Source organism: Parasteatoda tepidariorum, chromosome 1, assembly GCF_043381705.1.
Source record: "Parasteatoda tepidariorum isolate YZ-2023 chromosome 1, CAS_Ptep_4.0, whole genome shotgun sequence".
In the NCBI taxonomy this organism is placed as follows: domain Eukaryota; kingdom Metazoa; phylum Arthropoda; class Arachnida; order Araneae; family Theridiidae; genus Parasteatoda; species Parasteatoda tepidariorum.
Window position 1 is genome coordinate 98,789,769 of NC_092204.1, and position 23,159 is coordinate 98,812,927.

The following is a 23,159-nucleotide window of genomic DNA, read 5'->3' on the forward strand; positions in this document are numbered from 1 at the left end:
ATATGTCCCCGACGCCCTTAAAGAAATATTTTTCTGCGAATCAGCATTAAAAAAAATAATAAAGGTACCTAAAATGTTTATTTGTTATATTAGTAGTATATTTTCATCTGTATCTTAGTCTTACAGTCAAGAAAAGGCGTCAGACTTTTGTTATAATTGAATACTCTAAAAATTTAATTATTTAATGCATTTAATTCATTTTTCAATTATTTTAATGTAGTAATTAGATTTCTTTAATGCTCTATTCCTACGTATCTTTTTCTGCCTAAAAATAAATATAACTTGTAATATTGTAATATTTAATTGATTTATTAAAGTATTGTTATGGTAAAAGAAAGCATTATTTCAAATTCATTTTGTTTTGTTGTGTATTTCATCTCTGTAGCAATTTTAAGCAATAACGATTTTTCCTAATAGTAACCTATCTTACCAAAAGCAAACGCTTTATTCCTTAAGACATAGAGATTGTTTTCAAATCTGTAGCAAAATCGTATCTAAAACTTTTTATGGTATATTTTTAATGAAAGCTTCTATAATTCGCAAAAGTATTACACAACAATTTTAAATCACAAACATTTTTCACGAATGTCCAATTACACTCAAAAAAGTTGCCTGTAGCTATATCTGGAGTGCATTATTTTGTTTATGCAGGTTATGAAAATGAAAGTCTTCCTAAAATTCTAAAGAAATTAGAAAAATCCGTTCCATGTCCTATGGACAGGTGGAAAATTGAAATTAGTTCTTGCGGAAGTACTGAAGAGAAAGGAGATCCCATACCGTGCACCATTTTCAATAATTACTTTTCCATTGGTGTGGTAAGTGTGATGCTCTTCAATCTTTAAATTATCACGATTATTGTTAAAACAATTGCACCGAGCAATTTTCAATAAGTATTTCGTAATGTTAGTGTAATAATACTTTGATTATTATTTGATATTATTATTTTTTGATTCTTAGTTTATACTATTAATTTTCTGATTGCTTTTTTATATTACTTTTTGCATGATTATAATTTGATATCATTATTTCATAATTACTTAATACCCTTATGATTATGGTAATTGCTTAATATTGTAAGTACGAATATTAATCTGATATTATTTTTTTTAATTCTTACTATCATTGTAGAATCAAAAGTGAACAATTATTTTATAATTTAACTCAATAAATACTTCAATAGAGTTATATTTACCATATTATTTTTTATGCAAAATTATTTATCAATACTTAATGATTTTAAAATTTATTTTAAAAATTTATTCAAAAAACTGAAAAATTTTTAAATATGATCTACATATTTTTTTAATTAATGAAATATACTTTTATAAACTTACGTGTCTGTACAGTATGTTTTAAAGTTCAGTTAAATATTTTTATTTTTTAGTTTGTAAAGATATAGTTCTTGTTTACTACTTTTAGTTGTCAATCAGTTATATACACAAACGTATATTACTAAATTGTTTATGAACTTCAAATCTTTTATTTTATTTATGCAACTGTTTTTGGCTCTGAATTGTTTCGGTATCTGTAAACTTTTTTCTCTCATCTAAGTTCAGTGTAATTTTTTCATAATTTGAAAAATATAAGTTTGCTTAATTTACTCCCAGAATTTTTTTATTTTTAACAAATGAAAGTATGTTTTAGAAGCAAAACTTTCAATTTAACAATTTTAAAGTCATCATGGTGAGCATTTGTTTCTTAAGTTTTAAAAATCAATGTTGCCAAATCAACTTTTCATTATATGTTACAGGATGCGTCTATAGCAATTAAGTTTCATTCAGAAAGAGAAAAGCATCCTGAGAAATTTAACAGTCGGTAAGTATAATAAATATTAAATTATTTTTAATTTTTGTTTGACTTCTTTAATTTAATGCACTACCTTTGTGCAGTATGTAGTTTTCCGTGGGTAAACCAGTATTTTTTAAATATTTAAATATCTATTACAACTTTAAGCTCTTGTCTGAATAAGATTAATGCCTCGTTCTTTTTTGGATATATTTCTAATCCTCTCTGAATAAACAGAATAATTTAAATGGATAAAAGTTTTCTTTTAACGTTCCGTAATGGAGAAAAAAATTTCTCTAACGTTTATAATTAGATAAAACGTTCACTCTAGCGCTCACTTTTTCGTCTATGTAACCCTAAATGAACAACTCCCAGCATTATAAAAAAAAGTTCATCAGGTGCTGTGAATATACTAATCAGAAAACAAAAAGAAAACATTGTTTGCTCTGAAAATATTTAATGTGAAGTATGAAATTACGAATTTATTCTAGGTGCATAATATGATGAAAATGAATAAAATACGCTAAATTACGGTTTTCATAAACAAATTGTTCTAAACTTTGAGAATAGTTATCAGAGAAATGTAATTCTTCATTATTGAATATAGTTATTTTATTTTGAATTTAAAAGCTCAAAGAGAAATACTTACTGATTTTTTTTTATAAATACATGTTCTTTTCATAGAATATTCAGTATACTGTTAGTGATATATTTCAATATTCAATATATTTTGCTTCTTTTTTTTCATTGGCATTTTACATAAATTCATATAAACAACCAAAATATTAAGTTTATTATAGATTAATGATTGGATGGAAATATAATTATAGTTAATCATAAAGAATCCTAACTTTCGGAACCCCTGTAATTGTCCACTGAACACTCATAGGGAATCGCTGTGCTTTGATGTTTATTCATGGATAAAATGTTCACTCTAGCGCTCTTTGGGCAAAATTTCTAATCAAACATTATTGGATAAAACTCAATTTAACATTAAAAGTATAAATATATGCCTTTTTTCTCTTTTTTAACATTTGACATTTCGCACTTCTACTAGACTGCTTTGTTAGGTTATTTCTTGTTAATGAGCAGATTTTATCACTGTTATTTAATAAGAATATAATACATGTAGCTAAAACATTCAGTACGAAATTGCCCTGTGGGTAACCTTTCGGAAGATTAAGTAAAGGTATACCGCAGCTGGCAGTTAATAAAAAGGTTTTTTTCACCTATGTGAGTCTAATGTAAGAGGAGATGAAGTTAAGATATCGTCATTCATTAACTGTCGTCGTTTAATATTTTTATGAATTGCTTATCTTGCAATCATCGTTACCAGGAATGCTTTTTAAATAGCTAGTGAATGAAGGAAAAAATATTGATGGAATAAAGAAATGGAATTTGAAAATTGGTACATAAATGAATCCATAAATCGTAGTAAAATGAAACCAGTGTAAATTGATCACGTGTTGCCTGGTGTGCACTGCTTTGGTGCACTGATTGGTGTATATTGTTCTCTTAGAGAGATGAATCGTTTTTTCAATCTATTCTTACATTATGTCATTCCTATAAAAATCATATTATGCTTGTGTGTATCATATTATTCATACAATTCTTATGTATCCACCAATCAAAGGGCAAAACTTTTTCACGTGACTTTAAAATTTTATTTATCAAATATTTCATTAATCTTAACAAATGAGATTTGGAACCAGAATAAGTTAGATACGTAAATTTAAAAATATACTGATTTGTTTTAGCTAATTATTTATTATAAAAAGTATACGAAAAACATATATACTGTTAGAATAATTACAATTTTAACCATTTCTATGGCATGAAATTTAATTTTTTTTTCTTAACTATTAGTTACAAAAACTCTCGATAGTTTTTCCATACGGTTCAAAATCGATTAGAATAACTTTGAAGTCTATTTTACCAATTCAGTCGAAGGCTAATACTATAAAATATAGCATAGAAAATATCCTTTTTCTGCTCTACTTATTAAAGGTTTTGAAGAGCCAGATAATGAAACTCCAGAAATGAATTTGACTGATCTCACTGGTCAACATAAAAAACAAGTATGTGGTTAGATAGCAAAGATTTTGCTCTCTTTTTATAACACAAGAAACTCATTTCTTGACAATAAAGATCAACTTACAAGGGTGGTGAATTTACAAAATTTGTCAACTTAACTGTTTTCACTGTATTAATAAATGTGTGCATTATTATATTGATAATTTATGATACGTGAATGGACAAATCCATTTGTGAATGAATAAAAATTATTATAAACCTATAGTATATGGAAGGGTAGTCAGCAAAAATATAACTAAATTCATGGCATTAGCAAATAGAATCACAAATCTGCAACCACTAAAAATTAATAAATATGAGTTTGAACAAGTGACTCAATTTAAATATTTAGGTACTATAGTAAGCAATAATAATGACATAAAAATTGAAATCAAAAATAGAATCAACATGGCGAACCGATGCTATCATGGATTGAGAAACCAGTTCAAATCTAAATACATAAATTGTGAAACAAAAATACAGTTCTACAAGACACTAGTAGGGCCAGTAGTTTTATAGGGCAGCGAATTTTGAGCAATTAGCAAAGCAGACGAAAAGAAACGGATAGCTTTCGAGACACAAATGTTAACAAAATTTTTTGGTGCAGTTAGAGAAACCCGAACCGAATTCTTTACAACCATGAATTACAATTAAAATACAAAGAACCTTACATAGTTAAAATGATCTAGGTTTTTCAAATAAAGTGGCTAGTCATGTACAACTCCAATTCAAAATATTAGAATAACCAAAAAAGGCATTGTATTACCTTATAAAATGCGTGATATCTTTAAAAATAAACAACGGTGGCGAGCGGAAATATTATTAACCGTCCACAATTAGTTGACGTATAATATTATTGTTCACACGCACCTAAAGAAGTGTTAGAGATTTTATAAAAAAATATTGAAATTTTTCAAAATATTAAAATATTTCCAGAGGCGATTCAAAATATTAGAATATCTGTAAAATTGTATGCTTGGTCAACGTTAATCATAAAATTTGCATAAGTTGCGCCACTGTAGAGCTAGTACGCGTATAAAAAGGCTCGTTTGAAAATCAGATTTAGTTAGTTGGGAGTTAAAATGGGTCGAACGAAAGACATACCGGACACTACCAAGACAGCGATTGTGACTCTACGCAATGAGGGAATTAGTCAACAAATGATTGCCAAAAAAGTGAATTGCTCTCAAGGAACTGTAAGTAAAATTTTAAAAGATTATTCTACAAATCAAAGTTTTAAAAATAATCGCTCAAATAGTGGTCGTAAACGAATAACCACACTGAGACAAGACAGAATGCTGAAACGTGTCGTCACTAAAAATCGCTTCCAGAGCTTGAGATTCATAAGTAGAAAGTGGAGAGAACAAGGAGTGGATGCCTCAACATCTACCACACTACGACGACTCCATGAACTTGATTTTCAATCACGTGTGCCCAAGAAAAAGCCGTTACTTACACGCAAACAAAAACGAGCCAGAGTGAGGTGGTGCAAAGACAGATTGCAATGGGGTATTCAGGACTGGAATAACGTACTTTTTAGCGATGAATCGATGTTTTGCGTTTCCCACGGTCATCAGGGTGTCCGTGTTTGGCGTTGCAAGCAAGAAGCTTTTACCACAGATTGCTTGAAAGGCTCAGTGAAGTTTAGCACTTCTGTAATGATTTGGGGGTGTATGGGTGCTGAGGGCTTAGGAAAGCTGTGCATTTTGAAAGGAAGGGTAAATTCTGAAGTATACAAGGAGATACTTGAACATTTTATGATTCCGTCATCGGAAGATCTATTTGAGGATGATTTTATCTTCCAACAAGACTCTGCATCTTGCCACACGTCAAACGCCACCACTACTTGGCTTACTAACAATAAAGTCAAATTACTTCCTTGGCCGGCCAATTCACCCGATTTGAACCCCATAGAGAATATATGGGGTTTAATGAAGAAACGTCTTCAGGATTTAGCTCCAAAGGACAAAAATGAACTCATAGAAAGCGTGAAATCCGTTTGGGCAACTATCAGCAAAGATGACTGCAAAAAAGTAGTGCATCGTATCCAAAATCGTTTGCGTGACGTTATTAAAGCTAAGGGAGATGCCACTAAGTATTAACCATTCATGCAGATTTAATTTAAATGAATTATGCTATTTTTGTTCATGTTATTCTAATTTTTTGAACTACTGTGAAAATTATTCTAATTTTTAGAATTTTTAGAAAAAATTCATTGTAAGAACTTTTGCAATATCATAATAATTTATTTATGTTATGTTCATCTACAAAACATGTAGAATGTGATAACACACTTCAAAATTCTCAGGTATTCATTTTTACCAAAATAAATGCATATCTCAAACCACTATGTGCTTTATTTATCATTATTCTAATATTTTGAATTGGAGTTGTATAAGCGATTAAATTCCTGTTTAAAAGAATAACCTTAAAAACACCAGAGGGGAAAAGAAAAAGAGGAAGACCTAGTTGGTAGGATAGTTAGATAGAGTAGAGAAGTGGTTAAGGGACTTGACAGTTAATAGAGGATAGATCATCAAATAGATCTAGATGGGGTAAACTGACTGAGACGGCCTTGACCGGTAACCGACTGTAGTGCCTAAGAAGAGTCAACGACCATACCTATTATGTTTTTATCTGTGTTACTCCTATTTTATTCAAAAATTTTCTCTTTTTAGGATGAAGAACAAAATGTGGTATTTTGAATTTGCAACATCCGAAACATTTTTTGCTACCTGTAAAAACTTACACGAAGATGTTGATATTATGGTAAGTGAATATTTTTTCAAAACTATTAAATTAATAAGCATATTTTTATAAGCAGATTACTGGGTAATGAACTAGAACTAATTAGATTTAAATTCAACATAAATGTGAGATTTCATTAACTCGCATTCAGCATAAATAACTGCATAATTATGGAAATAAATTACTGCAATTGCATAAATTACTGCATAATATTGTACGGTAAAAATGGATTTTACGGATGAATTTTTGATTGTGAATGGATAGGGATGGATTTTTTTACAGTGTATTAAACCAACTTTCAACTTAATTCTATGATTATTGCATGATTTAAATTTATAAAAAAGAAATTTAAAAAAAAACTGTTTTTTCGAACGCGCAAATGCGCGTTCGAAAAATTAGTGCCATCAAAAATTCCTCCACAAAGGCCAAATTCTCCCAATACTTGATCCAGTCCTAGTTCACCTTGTCTTCTGGGTTGGGTACAAAATTGCAAGGCTAGGGGTTGTACATTGATAGTCGTAAACTGAGAATTAGGTAGACTGTTAAACACTGGTTACAAAATAAAATGCGATAATCATAACTGTAGTTTATAAACACTTTGTCCATTTTCTCAATGCGAGTCATATCTTTTTTATTTAAAGCCAAACCATTTTAACGCGCATTTTGAAAAAAAATTCTATATGCATCTGAAACTTCACTTTTTTTCTTCATTTTTTAAAAGCACATATTAAGATATGTCCGTTTTCTTAGGCACGTATTTAAACTATTTTCATTTTTTTCAAGTGCACAATTCGCACCCAGTTCGTCGGGCTGCCAAAGCAGGGTAGCCATCCCCTCTGCAGAAGATCAAAATTACGATCGCATGTCTTCAGATCATCCTCAGGGATGTTCCCCAGACAGTCGCCAATAGCCTATTGTGCAACTCTAGTGCGACGTAAATAAAAGCACCTACCTCAAGTGCACAATTCGTATATTTTCGAAATAGAAAATTCAGCAGCGATATATATACAGTAGATGTAGTGTTAAGCATATTTTGACTTATTACATTCGTTTTCAACTTTTTTAAATGTAATTACTTTTTTTTAATATTATGCCCAAACATGGATCTGCAAGTAAATTTATTTGATTTAGTGTGATGGCGTATCCTTAGACTTGGCAAATGGACCATCTCTGCAAGGTATAGCTGTTCTAAACATCCCAAGTATTTACGGAGGGTCCAATCTCTGGGGAGACAGTGCCCAGAAAAAAAGAACTCGGTCCAAACGTAAAAAAGATAGAGAGAACTCTTCCAGTAGTTTTAATTCAATTGATCTCAGTTCAGCCATTCAAGGTAAGTCTCTTTTTAAATCAATTTGAGTCATTTATTCATTAGTTTATGACACTAAAATTTTAAACAAAATACAATTTCACCATAGCGACGCTTTCCTGGAATTTCTTTAATTTCCTGGTTACTTTTCACAATGCACAACTACACACTGCGCGTGACAGACAACAATACCTTAGGAGTTGCAATGGAAAGTTTTTTGCCACCACCCCCTAAACCTCGAAACTCGAAACCAGGTAACTCATCTTTTCAAACACTTGAAATCCTTTCTTGCTGACAAGCAGTTGCAGGACCGGGACAGGAATTTAACATATTTTGTACTAGAAGATGGAGAAAATGACATCTGAAACGGTGAAAGATTATTGAAGTAACCCTCTGATTGTTTTTCGACGAGATTCTGTGAATGAAGTTGGTTAATCCGTGTTTCAGTTTTTTTTTAAACAGCTATCTGGTTACACGACAACAAATAGGTGTAGGTGAAAAGTTGGTCTAAGGAAAGTCGTCAGTCTAACAGAAAGTTCCGAATCATCAACTTATTAAGTTGCATCCACCTAACATTACACATAGAAGTTCTATAAAGATTGTTTTAGATTTGTAATGTCATTCTAAGCAAAACTTAACACTAAAATTTTTTTAACTTTTATTTATTTTTATGAAATATGTATTGCAATGCTTCTGAAAACACATAACGTAATAGCGAAAATAGACTCAAAGACAAACAGTTGTTAAAATGAATTTAAGATTCACTGATTTATGTCAAATCATGTGCAATCTATGTGTTTGCAGATATAGGAGATCGTATGATTGAAGTAATAGGATTGGAAAATTGTATGCATGTAGGTCAAGTGAAAGCTGGTCTTCGCGCTTCGGGACGCCGGCTGGCCCAGTGTTCCTCTGTTGTGATAAGGTAAATCTTTTTTCCTCACTTATAGTGTCAATTGACGTACTAACATACGAGTCAAAGTTTATTGAAAAAAGTTTGAGACATTTAATTGAAAAATCAATATTAACCCACCTTTTTATTTTTACCTTTAAATTACTAACTTTTTAATTTTACTTTTAATTTAACCCACCTTTTTATTATTCCACCTTTTTATTTTAACCCACCCTTTTACTGGTTTATCCAGTTACATGATAAGTCTACTTTTATTCTGCATTAATTTATCCATTTATGTTCCAAGTTCCCTGAATTTTATTTAACTTTTCATATTCATTCTATGCACAAAAAGTGTTCCTGCAAAGGCAGTTTGCATAAATCAGAAAAACATTTCCATCTTAAACATATTTTCACATCTTTTACTGTCATCTTCAACTTACCGTTCCCACTGAGACCAGCTTATATAATTTAAATTAATATTATTTAATTTTGGGTTCTAGAACTTTGGAAATTCTCCGTTTTAAACGAAATTACGCTTTAAATGGTATCTGATGAAACTAAGCGTATTTCGTAGTCAGAAATCAACCTGGATATAAATAAATTTTAAAACATATTTAAAGAAGTTTTCCAACATTTTTTTTTAATTAATAAATCAAATAAATCATAAAATAAAATAAGTGAATTACTATTTTTTTCACTAAATTTAAAGAACGTTTATGTTTCAAAAAATACCCTTATATTATATACACTTTTGTAGCTTATTTTAACTGAATAGTTTTTTTAACTTATAAGACACTTTTTTATAAATAAATTGATTTTTTACGATGAAAACAGCTTAGAAGGAAAAAAAAACCTGCACCCTTGTTTTTTAAAAAAAAAATTTTATATAAGAATGTTTAATAATGTTTTAAATTTAAGAAACATTTTTGTCTTTCCAAAGTTTTAGGGAAAAAATAAGTTAGGAGCAGCAGATTTTTAAAAACACCCCATTATTGTACAATAAAAGGACGAAGAAAAAAAAAACTTCTTTTTTTTTCATGCATTTCTGGAAATAATCTATTCGAATATCTTCGTACTTTGAAAATAAGATTGGTTATTTCGTTCAATCTCATTATTTGTCTGCTGTGCCAAAAATATTTATTCAAGATGCCTTTGGATGTGTTAATCAGTATGTATAAACATGTTTTCGTATTAGATTTACAAAAGATTCTAAGGCTATTGTGATCAAAGTTAACACCACTACTTGTAATCGATTTTGGGTAAAGGAATTAAAGCTGACTGGTTGACAAAAGAATGTCACGCTCCAAAGCATTCTAAGAATAAGTCTGGAATGCAATTTTCCTGAATATGTTTTTGGCTGCCATTTCAATTCTTTCAGCCTTACTTATTAGTTTCCTTTTTATTTTAAACGTTTCGCCACCAATTCAACTAACATAATTGTATGCCTTTTTAATTATCGTTATTAGTTTTCATATTTTACAAAATGTTCTTAGAGCTATTGGGAGTACAAATTAGTTCAGTCCGTTTTTAAGAGATGGCTCTGCTGTTATAAATGTTTCATGATGGCAGCTGGTTTCGGTGGTTTCAGAGAGGTTAAACATCTGTCAATACTATTCAGTTTATATCGCTTTGAGTTTCATACAAAAACACTGTTTTTTACTTTGTTGAGTATGTCAAGTTTTGTGGTAACTAAGCGGGATTTTTGCGGGAGGTTTTATGCTTCTGCTTTAATTGGACGAAAAGTACAGCTGAACACCATCGAATGCTTGTAGAAGTTTATGGTGACAATGCTCCAACTGATAAATCATATAGGAAATGGTTTCGACGTTTCAAGAATGGTGAAGGAAGAATAGTTAATAGTTTTGTATACTATTAGCTGTTACAACCTGGTGATGCCATTACGGGCGATCGGTATAGGCTACAATTAATTTGTTTGAGCCGTGCATTACGAGAAAAACGGCCGGAATACGAACAAAGACATGTCAAAGTTATTCTTCTGCCTAATAACGGTCGGCCTGATGTCGCAAAAGTAGTTAAAAATTATTTAGAAAAGTTCAAGTGGGATGCCTTACCACACCCGCTGTATTCGCTGGACATTGCTCCTTCTGATTACTGGTGGTTCCGACGGATGCAGCACGATTTGGCTGGTCACCAGTTTACTTCTTTCACAGAAATCGAAAATTGGCACCAAACGCCTCAAAAGACTAGACATTTTTTCGAGATGGAATTCGAAAATTTGACTGAGAGGTGGGAAAAAGTAGTAGCCAGCGATGGACAATACTTTGATTAATCTGTTCACTCATTTTGTTCTGAAACAAATGCATTTTTGATCACAAGAAAAACGGGCCGAACTAATTTGTACACCCAATATTTTACAACCTTTCCCTCTCCATAAAGGTTTTTTGCACTCTTTTTTATAGTATTTGAAAACAAATAAACAAAATGCGATCTTTCTATCAAACTATTTTTTAAATGTTCAATAAGAGAATCACTTTCTATTTTAAGTTTTTAAGAATAGTTTTTTGGCAAATTTTATGACATTAAGACTCTGTAAGATACTTAGAAAAATGTCCTTTTGTTACCAAAGTGTATAAAATTGTAATACTAATATTAAAATTTTTCAAAAATATATGAGCGTATAGTTTATCTTAAAAACGATTTTACATTACTTACTATAAAAAAATTTAGTATTGCATTTTTCTATAAAATGATTTCACATTTGTCATATGAAACGCCTGTCTAACTGAAAAGTACCAAAATTAGATCACAAACGCGACATTTGAGAACTGATGACTCAGGGGATAGAGAGTTCGCCTTCCAATGGAACCGGGTTCGAATCCCAGTGATGGCTGGTCGATACGAATTCCGCATACGGCTTACACTGTCATAAAATATCCTCAGTGGTAGACGGATCATGGGTTAGAGTCCCCATGCCATCAAGCTAACCGTGGAAGTTTTTTGTGGTTTTTCTCCCCATATAACTCAAATGCGGGTTAGATCCATCCAAAAGACTTCCACTAAGGTCAATTTCTCCCAATACGTGATCCAGGAGTTCCTTGTCTTCTGGGTTTGGTTCAAAATTACAAGGCTACGGAGTTGAACATTAGTAGAAACCCAAAATTGGATCGGCTGCCCAACAAACTATACATTTCCATGATGGTTTAATGGGAATTCTTATCGGTTGTCAGGAATAAACCATCAAAACAATTTTTGTTAAGTTGGTTGTTCAATGACGGTTATAAAATAAAATGAAAACATAGTGACGTTTTGCTCTATTTTCAGAACTATCTTCGAGGACCCCGACTAAAGATTGATTAAACTTGTCCTGTCAGTCATAAACAACTGTGCAAACTCATGGCAGTTACGAAAACAACATATTTTTTACAATAAAACGTTATATAAACGTTGCAATAAACGCGACTGAGCCTTCGAAAAACAGCCTTAAATTAATTTTGATAGGATTGATACAATACTAACAAAATAACAATTAAACAGTTATAATACTCAAACATGATCGTGTGCAACACCACTCTTCGGAGTATGAAGGTAGGGAATATTCGTAACAGAATCAAACAAGAAAAATGAGTTAATCGGGAGCATGGCTGTACTTTCAGTGATTCGTAGACCCCTACCGTAATTCAATAAAGAATCTATGACAGTTTAAGATTTTCTGTCGCATTTGATCCTACTCGTACTGCTGTTTTTAAACCCTTAAAGATCAAGAGAAGGGAGTTGTGAGTTATTGTTGCCCTCCTTGTTAGAGCGTACCAGACATACTCTACAGGGTTGAGATCTGGGTACCTGACCGAAATTATATATTCTTCATTTCTTAGCTATCTCCAGTTTCCAAAAAATCCCTGATTGAAAAAAACAAAAACTCTAGGTGACAACGCGTTGTTATCCATTAAAAGAAAATCATGATTTAATGCAAAACACTCCTGGTAAACCAAAATTGACCATGAAAACGAAGCTTAATCTTGAAATATCCATTTTCATTCTTTTCCAAGACATTATCCTTATGCCTCACATCAGGGACAGTGACTCGTTTTAAGACTTGCAAATTATGTCCCTTATTGGTATGCGACTATCCAACTTGTTGTCTACTCAGACCCTCAAACTGTCACTGTCATAAAGATTGATTTCTCGGACAATGGACAGTATGTAATTGACCCCTGACATTGGAGACAAGTCTGAGAATTCTAAATTCGACTATGACATTATGATAACAGAATACATTGGGATAACAGAGGTTAGCCATGAAATCAAAAAAAGAGAAACCGAACGAAAGAATATTAGGGTGATTTCTCACTTTTAATTTGCATTCTGTACGCTCCCGTATGTAAGAATTGCGCATGCGCAATTGGAAGAGCGTTAATTCTGGTGAAAGGCGCATGCCCCTATAAAAAAAATATCAATATCATAGAATACTGCAATGATTCTAGTGATGATTGATGAGATCTTTAAATTCTGTTATTTTTTAACACCGATGTATATCAATTCTAAAGTTTTTTGGGCTTTTTTTTCAGGACGAAAAAACGTTTTCCAATGCAAATAGACGGTGAACCTTGGATTCAGCCACCTTGCACTGTAAGTATATGTGTTATTACCCATTTGCAAAATGGGTTTTGGTTTGAATTTGATGGCGTCATCACGCTTTTCAACTGCAATAATCAAGAGTAATAGTAAGCAGTGCGGATGCATTGCTATGGCGACCGCTGCTGTTTGATAATTTGTATAGAATTCATTTTTTCACTTTTAATTTTGTTATGCTGTAAGTTGGTGTGTTTATTTTTGAGATATAGGACCAGAGAGATTCTATAAATACTTCTTGAGTCGATTGAGACTATCGCGTTATATAAATAATTCAAGCAATTAAAAAGGAGACTTAACAATAAAATTTGAGTATTGGTTAAATCAAATTACTTACTGGGAATTTTGGGACAAAGTTAATATCTATTTTACAACCATTGGGGAAAATCTTTCTAAACATTAGCGTATGTGTTTAGACTAGAGTATGATGCTATATGTTTGAATGGATTTGTATAGATATGTATGCTTAGAGTCACAATATATTGCCAATTTTATTTGATTCATTCCAAATTAAATTTTACTAAATTGCGTGATTACCAATTGTTCTAAGACTCTATAAAAATATATTGATATCAAAGTTTAAAAATCAAAAATAAATACTAAAGGCTACAAAAAAAACTATTGATATCCTAATTTGATATATTGAAACAATAGTTAAAATGTCCCATAAAATATGCTTATATCACAATTTAATCCCTGAAATAAAAAAATTAACGTGTTACAAATATTCCAAGTGCATCGATTTTTATCTGCGAAAGAGTTGTTTTAATTATTAAAATTGTTTTACAAAACCCTTAGAACCGAATATTTTATAACAAAAATGCCAAAGAAAATGTTCTGCAACTAAAATGCGACGTTTTTCTTTCTTATTTTAGATTCACATTAGCCAGAAAAACCAGATGACGATGCTCATGGCTCCCCAACCCACTCGAAAATCAAAGTTTCCTTTTTTCTTTTTCAAGAAGAGGAAATAATCGTGCCAACTTCTCATCATATTCCGTGAGTATAGCCTTTATTTCTTCTTCCATACATCAAAAATGAACCTCGACATTTTAAATAGCGTGAACTTAACTTCAAAATGCATTCAGTATGCATATTACTTATTACTTGGCTGTATAAAAACAAATAAGCAATATGCATATTATTGTCTCAAGTAATAATAATACAAAAGTAATAATAAAATGCATGTTATCAGCTGACACTATGCATATTATTATTACTTATTGCTTTATTAAAGTGCAAAATCAAGAGTTTTCAGTAATGTGTGCAGTGCGCCAAAAAAAACGACCACTCTGAATGACTTCTGATCTAATAATCGGATCTTCACGTTCTAGGACTCAATCTTAATGGTTCAAGGGGGGTGACCTCAAATATTCTAATTAATAAGTGCAGACGATATTTTAAGTTACGAAATATGACACAAAAACGTACTTTCTCTGAATAAATACACTTTTTTTTCTCAACGGATTCGTATTTCTGACCCTCGAATTATAGGGGGTAGTCGCAATCTGAGAAATATGATTGGTCAGAAGAGCGGTTTAAAGTTTGGACCCCTTCATGTTAATTTTACTTTTTGCGTACTTCCCCATCAACCGAAAACTTTTTAAGCGAATTGAAACAATTCTGCCTACAATTATAAAATTCCTATACTTATTAGTTTTCCTTTCTTAATCTTATGGAATTATTCTTTTTAAAGTTTTACTATAAATAATATTTATAAAGGAATAATTATTTTTTAAAAAATTAAACACGTAGTCTCTTATAATTTCAGAAATGCTCATTTGGGGGCGTCGTTCACTTATATTAAGCACTTTCACATTCATCATTGACTTTATATGACATAACGGATAAAAAAAATAATTCAGCACGATTTTTTTTTATTCATGGTTGTTCTAATCTGGCAAACATCATTGATTTTATCATTAAAACACTCGATAAACAGAATCATCCTCAGTTTAATTTATATCAGTGTCTAGTTCTAGCCAATGAGAGTTTCCATTTTACAAACGTGTCTTGAGAATGATTTTTAGGATTGAGGACTAAAAGTGCTCTTTTCATCCACTGTCCGAATTTCAGGACGCTAGCCCAAACGGTTCTGGAGTTATGAAAGAAACACATAGATAGAGAAAATCTTCAATTTATTATTATATAAATTAACTCAAAATATATAAATTAACTCCTTTTGAAAACATTAATTATTCGCTGGGTATGTTATCATACCAATGTTTTTTTTTTCCTTAAGGTTGTTAATACCATACTCTCAATGTGATACGTTAAAATAATTCAACCTTAGAAAAAAATTTCGGATTAAAAGTAATCAGGAATTTGTTTATTTTTACTTCGTTTGATCTTAATAGTAGAAAAAAATTTCAGGTCTTTGATCTTTCCATAAGAAAATTCTTTAGTAAGTCGTGCTTTTTAAGTATTTTTTTATCCTTAATTCCACTTTTTTTTTTCAGATTTCAAGCATACTTTTTTATCGGCAAGAGTTAATTAATTAATTTAATTAAGTCTTTTTCTACTAGTAGCATTATTGTTTTTTTAAATTTGTTTCAATATTTTATAAGTTTCAAATTACTTTGCTTGGTAATCCTTCTCGGTCTTTTCGAAGTTTTCATACATTTAAATTATTAGTTTTCATAAACAAAGACTTTAAAAATTAAAATTCCAATTTTTTATGTTCAGTTTGTTTTTAAACAACTTTCTTAATACTTTAATAGAAATGTCATTGTTAATAACAGTAACTATAACTTCATTAATATGTGACTTCTTCGCTAGCTTCCCGTTCGATAGAATAGAATAAAATTTTATGAAAATTTATGTAATAAAGTATGAGTCCAAAAATAGTGTTAAAAACGATTATACAGCTCTCGCCGCTACAGTTACAGAATTTCAAAATTTGCAAGTGACGGCATCGGCTTATTTTCATCAAAATGTAACCTTTACTATAAAAAAACGTAGAAGGAAGTGAAGGACAATATTTTCTGCCTAAAAAGTATCTAAAAGAGTGCTAAGCAGAGATGAAGAAAAGAATTCTGAAATAACTTTAGACGCTCCAGTGATTGGTACTAATACACGAAAATCATCAATTCAAATCTTTCCACATTTAAAAAGTCTTTTTCATCATTTTCGGAGTGACAAGAGTATTTAAATTTTCAACCAATTACATTCAAAATTTAACAACCTATTTTATTTTATTTTAAAACAGCCCGTCGTTGAACAACCGGCGCAAGTTTTGAGTTTACGGTTACTAATGTTAAACTTCGTAGCCTTGTCATTTTGAATCCAATCCAGAAGACAGGGGAACTTCTGGATCAAGTATTGGGGGGAATTTACCTTCGTGGAGGTATTTTTGATGGAACTAACCAGTATTTGGCTGCATGGAGAAGAAAACCTCACACGGTTAGCCTGACGACAAATGGACTCTCACACATGATTCGTCTACCACTAAGGATATTTTACGTCAGCACTGTGATCGGTGGGAGCCGGATGCGGAATTCGTCTCCACCTGCCATCGCTGGGATTCAAACCCAGATCACTTCTTTGGGAGGCTAGCGCTCAATCCCTTGAGCCACCACGGCTCTCTGCAGCATAATTTCATTTTATATTTAGTAACCGTTGTTGAACAACTGACACAATTTTTGGGTTTTCGACTATTTTATTGCAATTTCAGTTTATCATTCAATTAAACTTGGCGTAAATTATACTTTAAGCATTATCAAGGCTCTTCCCTCCTGTTCACGTTATTTTCTAATGTTATTACCAAATAACGCTTTTTATCGCTAAATTTGGCATATTTTTCTGCTACTTAATTACTCAAATACTACGCGAACACATACAATATAAGAAACAATAAAAACAACCCAAGAATACATAATAATAGATTGCATCAAAAAATCTAATATTATTTTGCACAACTTTCAAATGTTAGAAATATGTAAAAGGTCAAAAACGATAAAAGTCATAAATTATTTATCCTCTGCTACGAAGTATTTATAAAAGAAGACAAAAGTTTAAGTTCCTAAAAATAATTATCAACTATTTATGAGCGAGGTGAAGAAATTTTCCGCATAATTTTAATATATAAAAATATTTTTACATTATCTTTAAACAGAGTTGACACAGTTGACTCAAATGCGACTATTTGCAACTATTTTCAGCCTGAGGCGACTATTTCAACTTTTTTTTTGCCTTAAAAAGCAACTATTTTCAGGAAAAACGACTATTGGGAGACTTGTCTGTACTCCTAACTACGTTTTTTAGCATAAATTGGGTTGACAACCTGCAGCCGACGGGAGATTCTAAACACAATTAATTTTTTTTTCTTAAAAAGTAAAATATGTTGAAAATTTTGAATTGCAAATTTGAGGCATCACTTTTTAATGCGCTCAATTTGCTCAGATTCCATTGTAAGTCTACTTTGTCTACTACTACGAATTTTTTTAGAAAAAGTATGTTTCTTTTTTAATGAAAAAGTGTTTTTTTAGTGAATTCTCTAGCAATGGAAAGTATTTAGTTTTCTGCAAATATACTAATTTTTTCGATATAAAAATTTAGTGCTAGAACACTAACGTTTATTTAAAAATTATCATATTTGACACCAACTTGACTAAAAGGATCATGGTATATGACAATCAAGTCATTTAATAAAATTTTCATATTATTGAAAAAAAAAATTTTCATTTAAGCAACTATTTTTATAGTTTTCAGCAACTATTTTCATGCTTTAGGCTACTAAAAGCAAATATTTTGTTCATTTTTTTTCTGTAGCAACCCTGTTAACGAGTGTAAAAATTAGAAATATAGACTCTGAAAAAATAAAAGAAGCAGAAATATGACGAAGGCTTAAAATAAAAATGTTTAAATGATAAAAATGTTGTTATCACAAGTGAATTAGTGAACTAAACTGATTTTTTTCTTCTTCTTTTCTTTTAAAAATTTTTTTAACAATATAAGTTTTCAGAATCGCTTTCCTGTTTAAATATGACTGAATTCTTCATACTTTTAATTGAATCGTTTGTCCTTTTTAACAAGATTGTAATCAATATTAATTTAAATTATTCCATAGTGGCGGAACATTGCACATCGTACCAATGTGAAGGAGAGGTGTTTGTGATTTTGATTGTAAATCAGCGCGTGCAGCGCCATCTTTTGGTGGCCGTTGCAGTATAAACAATGTTTGTAGGTTAAGTTTGTCTCAGTACAGGCAAAAGCTATAACCTTAATCAAAACAACAACCTCAAGCGAAAATTGTAGTGCATATATAACTGTAAGATTTTAAATCAAATCGGTTAGAAATTGAAAAAGGTATGGTGTCTGCACTTTTTTTGTTGCAAAAACAACTATTGTAATTTATGAAGGCTTATTTCGCCAATATACTTTTCTGACTCTTTCATTGGAATTTCTACTCTTTCGTTACGAAATATGATCTTATGTGTTACCGCTAAAGCTCGAAAGCCATTAATATGTCTATTATTTAACTAACCTGCAGCGATTGACTAGTGTAACCCATTAAAGTGCGGAATCAAATGTTTTCCGCTGTTAAGCTAGGTGATAGACGCATTAACTTAGTCCATATCAAAGTTCAAGAGATAGTATTCCTTATTTTACCAGCTAATTTGTTGATTGTATTAAGCTAATTCTTTAGACACTAAAAAATAAATATATGACTTTATGTTAGTTTCTTTAACCCCTTATTTGTCGGCGTCACATCTCATACTTTTGGCGTTTTTGTGCCCGTAGGGTTGACGTCGTATTTCATGCGACGAAAAAAAAATTGCATTATTGAAATTGAATTCGTCGCTACTTACACGTCTCTTTAAATCTCGCAATTATATTTGTATCTCTAACTACTACTAAAAGACGGCGCAACTAGTCCCAATTTCTTCATAATTTTCGCAGTTTGATTTTTCGCCTTGAATTGAAATCAAACTCATTTTGTACTTTCTGTAGTTTCGCTTTCATTAGTGTTACCTGTTGCATGTCAAAATAGTTATGATATATTCAAAGAGTGAGTCCGAGAATATGAATTCATTATCTCTCAATCGGAAGATGATAGTCTTGATATATCAAGTAAAATTTATTTCCCAAAATAATTTTTTTCTTTTTTAATGGTTATTTCATGCAGATATTTATCTTAAACACCTTAAAGCAATAGAGTTAATAAATATGTTACCAGAGTGTTTAAGTCAAAACTTGGGTGCCTTGCAGGGAAAACGGGAGATCATTGGACGGAACATTTCACCACCTATAAGTCAAGCAAAAAATTCCTTGTTGACAAACATATTTTACATTTTCGAAATCAGGATAGAACATATATTAATATTAAAGAATAAAAAAATGCTTTTTTTAGATCGGAAATTCGGAGGAAAAAAAATACGTCACAGAAAGGGCTAGTTGTAATAATATTTTAAACCGTTTAATTCTTCTTATTATAGTTTTAACTCAGTTAACACATTAACTAGATAACACATTAACTTAGTTAACACATTAACTAGATAACCAGTGAAATAACTTATTTATACACTTAAACTGTAACATATGCTTGAACAAATGTTGCAAATGTGAAGAAAAAATAGATTTTTAAAAAATTCACAAAATACTGTATGTCTTACATGTTTCAATAATTTTTTTTAATCTTTTCAGATAGCAAATCAATAGATATTTCTGGACAGTGCTTCAATTTCTACAATAATAAATGAAAACAAGCGTAAGGCACATGAATCTCAGAAACAAGCAGTATTTTCTTTCATTTTTTTATCATCTTTTAATTCAAGTTTTTCATGGTCAGTGTATCAATAGTTGTGTACAAAGAAATGTACAAAATAGCTTCACTTATGTATATCCTCCTTATATTATATTCCTATTTGTTATGTACTGTAAGAATAACCATATTTATAAGATATTCACTTTTGTGAACGATTCTCATCCATTTCATTGTTAACTTTCATTCTGTAGTGACATAGAGAAATAGTGTGACTCAAGCAGTAACATTCGATGCCACTGTCAAGGAGGAACCCTAACTTAAAAATTGTCAAATCGGTGATACTTTCATTTTTGCATAATTTGGGTTTTTGTATAATCTAGTGCCCTTGAAACAGTTCCTTGTTCGTTTTTTTTTTTTTTTTTNAATTTTTTTTTTTTTTTTTTTTTTTTTTTTTTTTTTTTTTTTTTTTTTTTTTTCAATATTCGAAAATCAAGATTGTAAGGAAATAGGAAGAAAAATAATGATGGCTTTAATCTAGTACTCTTGAAAGACTTTTTTTTTTTTCAATATTCGAAAGTCAAAATAATAAAGAAATAAAATGAAGAAATAGTTTTTTCGATCTTGGGCCCTTGAAATAGTTTTTTTTTTCGATATTCGAACGTCAAGATTGTAAAGAAATGAAATGATGAAAAAATAGTGCTCTTGTATCATTCTTTTTTTTTTCTCCAATGTTTGGAAGTAAAGATTATGAAGAAATAAAATGAAGAAATAGTGTTTTTGATGTAGTGCCCTAGAAACAGTTTTTTTTTTCTTTATTCAAAAATCAAGATTATAACGAAATAAGATTAAGAACCAGCAAAAGGAGAAAGTAGCACTTCCCCTCGGTCACCATGCTTCGAGAGCATACGTACGCATGCGAGCGCCGTTGACCTTAATTTCATTTAAAAATTCATATAAAATCATACTGCGGTTAAATATACTGAAATTTACAGTTTATTATCTTCTATAGTTCCTTAATAATAACCGGTCATAAATTGTTCACGATGTTTAAAAAGAATTACGAAACTGACCCATAAGATATCACATAAACCAATAGGCATAACATCCCTTTCCCATTCCATCAAAATATAAACAAAAACCCAGTAGTTCACGTATCACATCTTCCCGACAATTGTATACATGTTTAAATACCCCGGATCAAATAAAATTAAATTACTCGGTTCCGAAATCGCAGATTGAATATCAATCCCATGTGAAACATTCTAAAATATAACCGCCGTCTATTGTTGTTTAAAAATTTAAATAAACGTTCGAAATTGAAGTCACGTCCGCGTGGTTACGGACCGCTGGAATTGGAAAAACTCGTCTCATATATGATATCTGGAGCTGCAAAGGGAGATGGAGATAGAGTCCTGTCATCAGGTATATGTGATCACGGTTATGAACGAATTAAAGCTATTAAACGAAGTATTAGCTAAACACTATCATATCTCGAACGTTTTCTGATTGGGCAAGTCCGCTACTCGTAAACCAATAATTTTATTAATTCTTTTGAAAAAAAATTGTTAAAATCGCCTTATCGAAATTAAAACCTGGGTGTTTTTTCACCTGAGGAAATGTAGTTTTTTCCCCCTTTACTTTGCTATGAAAAAACACTCCAGAGCAAAACAATTTTTGTAATAGTTTATTAATATAGCTTCCGAATTGAATGGATACAACACAGTGAAAAAAAATATTTGTAATAATCAGTCATTGTTGAAGAAAATTTGCAAACAGATAAAAAGAACTTGTTTTCCGGTTTAAAAAAAGAACGAGACATTTCGTACAGCTCCATACTTTTAGGTCTATTCTTTAAATTTGAGATAACTGACATTTAAAATTGAGATAACTGACAAATCACACCTAATTTATTTAAGAAATCTCTATTCTGACGCAACCTAGCACTTATGCTTATTATCTTCTATTCAGAGAATATTCCTGTTAATGTTATAATTTTCTGATGACTTCGAATATCGAAAATAGTTCAAAACGGGATTTCATTTGGCAGTACAATTTATGCAATAAAAATGATGCCAAAACTTGGAAATTAAGTGAATGTCTCTTGAAGAAAGTATTTCTAATAACAGGGCATTCTTGAAGAAAATTTGCTGCAAATAACGAACAAAAAATCTCATTTTCCGATTTAAAAGGAAAAAAAGATGCAAGCTGCATACTTTCGGGTCTATTCTTTGATCGAGCGATTTGAATTTTCACTGACAAACTAAAATAGTGATAAAGGACATTTAAATGTCTTTATCACGTTTTATTGTCTGATCGATCAAACAATAAATCTGTAAATTTTATAATTTTCATAGGATTTTGAACATCGCAGCACTGTTTACGTTGAAGCTTCACTGGGCGTTGCATTTTTGGCAGCAAAAAATAAAAACAATTTTAAAAAAAGTTTCCTCATAAGGTTTCTCCTTAATAAAGAATGTTATTTAAAAATCATAATAAAGTGGTACAATTTTGTAAATATTTTTCTCGTGAAGTCTTACTTATGTCGGAATATTTTGTTTTGATCACATACCTTGTTGCATGGCTGTTTTTGCATAATAGCCCAGTATTTGTTCCAAAAAACATAATTCTTGAAATTTGCTTTATTATAATGTAACTAAATTTAACAAACCAACCATATCAATATCATTAGAAAAAGTCACTAGTATCCTTTATATGACTAGGTCATAACAATGTAATCATATTGTGTGATAGTTAATGAATCTAAATTATGTAACACTTTTTATTGAGTTATCTAAGCACTTATGAAATACAGATTCATCTGTAATCACAAATAATGCGAACTAAACTTGAAAACTTAAGATGACATTTTCTGTTAAAGTTTATCTGTAAAAAAAGAACGTATTGCTAAAGTATATTTAAACTGCTTGTTAATAAACATTTTCAAGTTTTTAACTATGGTGCCAAAATATTGATATATCAATTGACCATTCCATACATTAAATGCCTGTTTAACTATTCCTTACTGTTCACTTTTGACTGTTATATAATAAGAATTT

General features: G+C 30.6%; 1 protein-coding gene across 1 annotated transcript in view; it reads left to right on the plus strand.

Moving 5' to 3' along the window:
* The window catches only part of LOC107444500 (diacyl glycerol kinase 1), a 411,787-nt gene extending 391,085 nt beyond the window's left edge, over nt 1-20,702 (plus strand). Inside the window, exons 21-28 of the mRNA XM_071186108.1 lie at nt 652-815; nt 1,751-1,815; nt 6,537-6,627; nt 7,738-7,936; nt 8,717-8,837; nt 13,334-13,394; nt 14,273-14,396; nt 20,043-20,702. Coding sequence (XP_071042209.1) covers nt 652-815; nt 1,751-1,815; nt 6,537-6,627; nt 7,738-7,936; nt 8,717-8,837; nt 13,334-13,394; nt 14,273-14,371 — 800 coding nt within the window. The 3' untranslated portion in view covers nt 14,372-14,396; nt 20,043-20,702. The remainder of the gene's footprint in view (nt 1-651; nt 816-1,750; nt 1,816-6,536; nt 6,628-7,737; nt 7,937-8,716; nt 8,838-13,333; nt 13,395-14,272; nt 14,397-20,042) is intronic.
* The last annotated feature ends 2,457 nt before the right edge of the window (nt 20,703-23,159 follow it).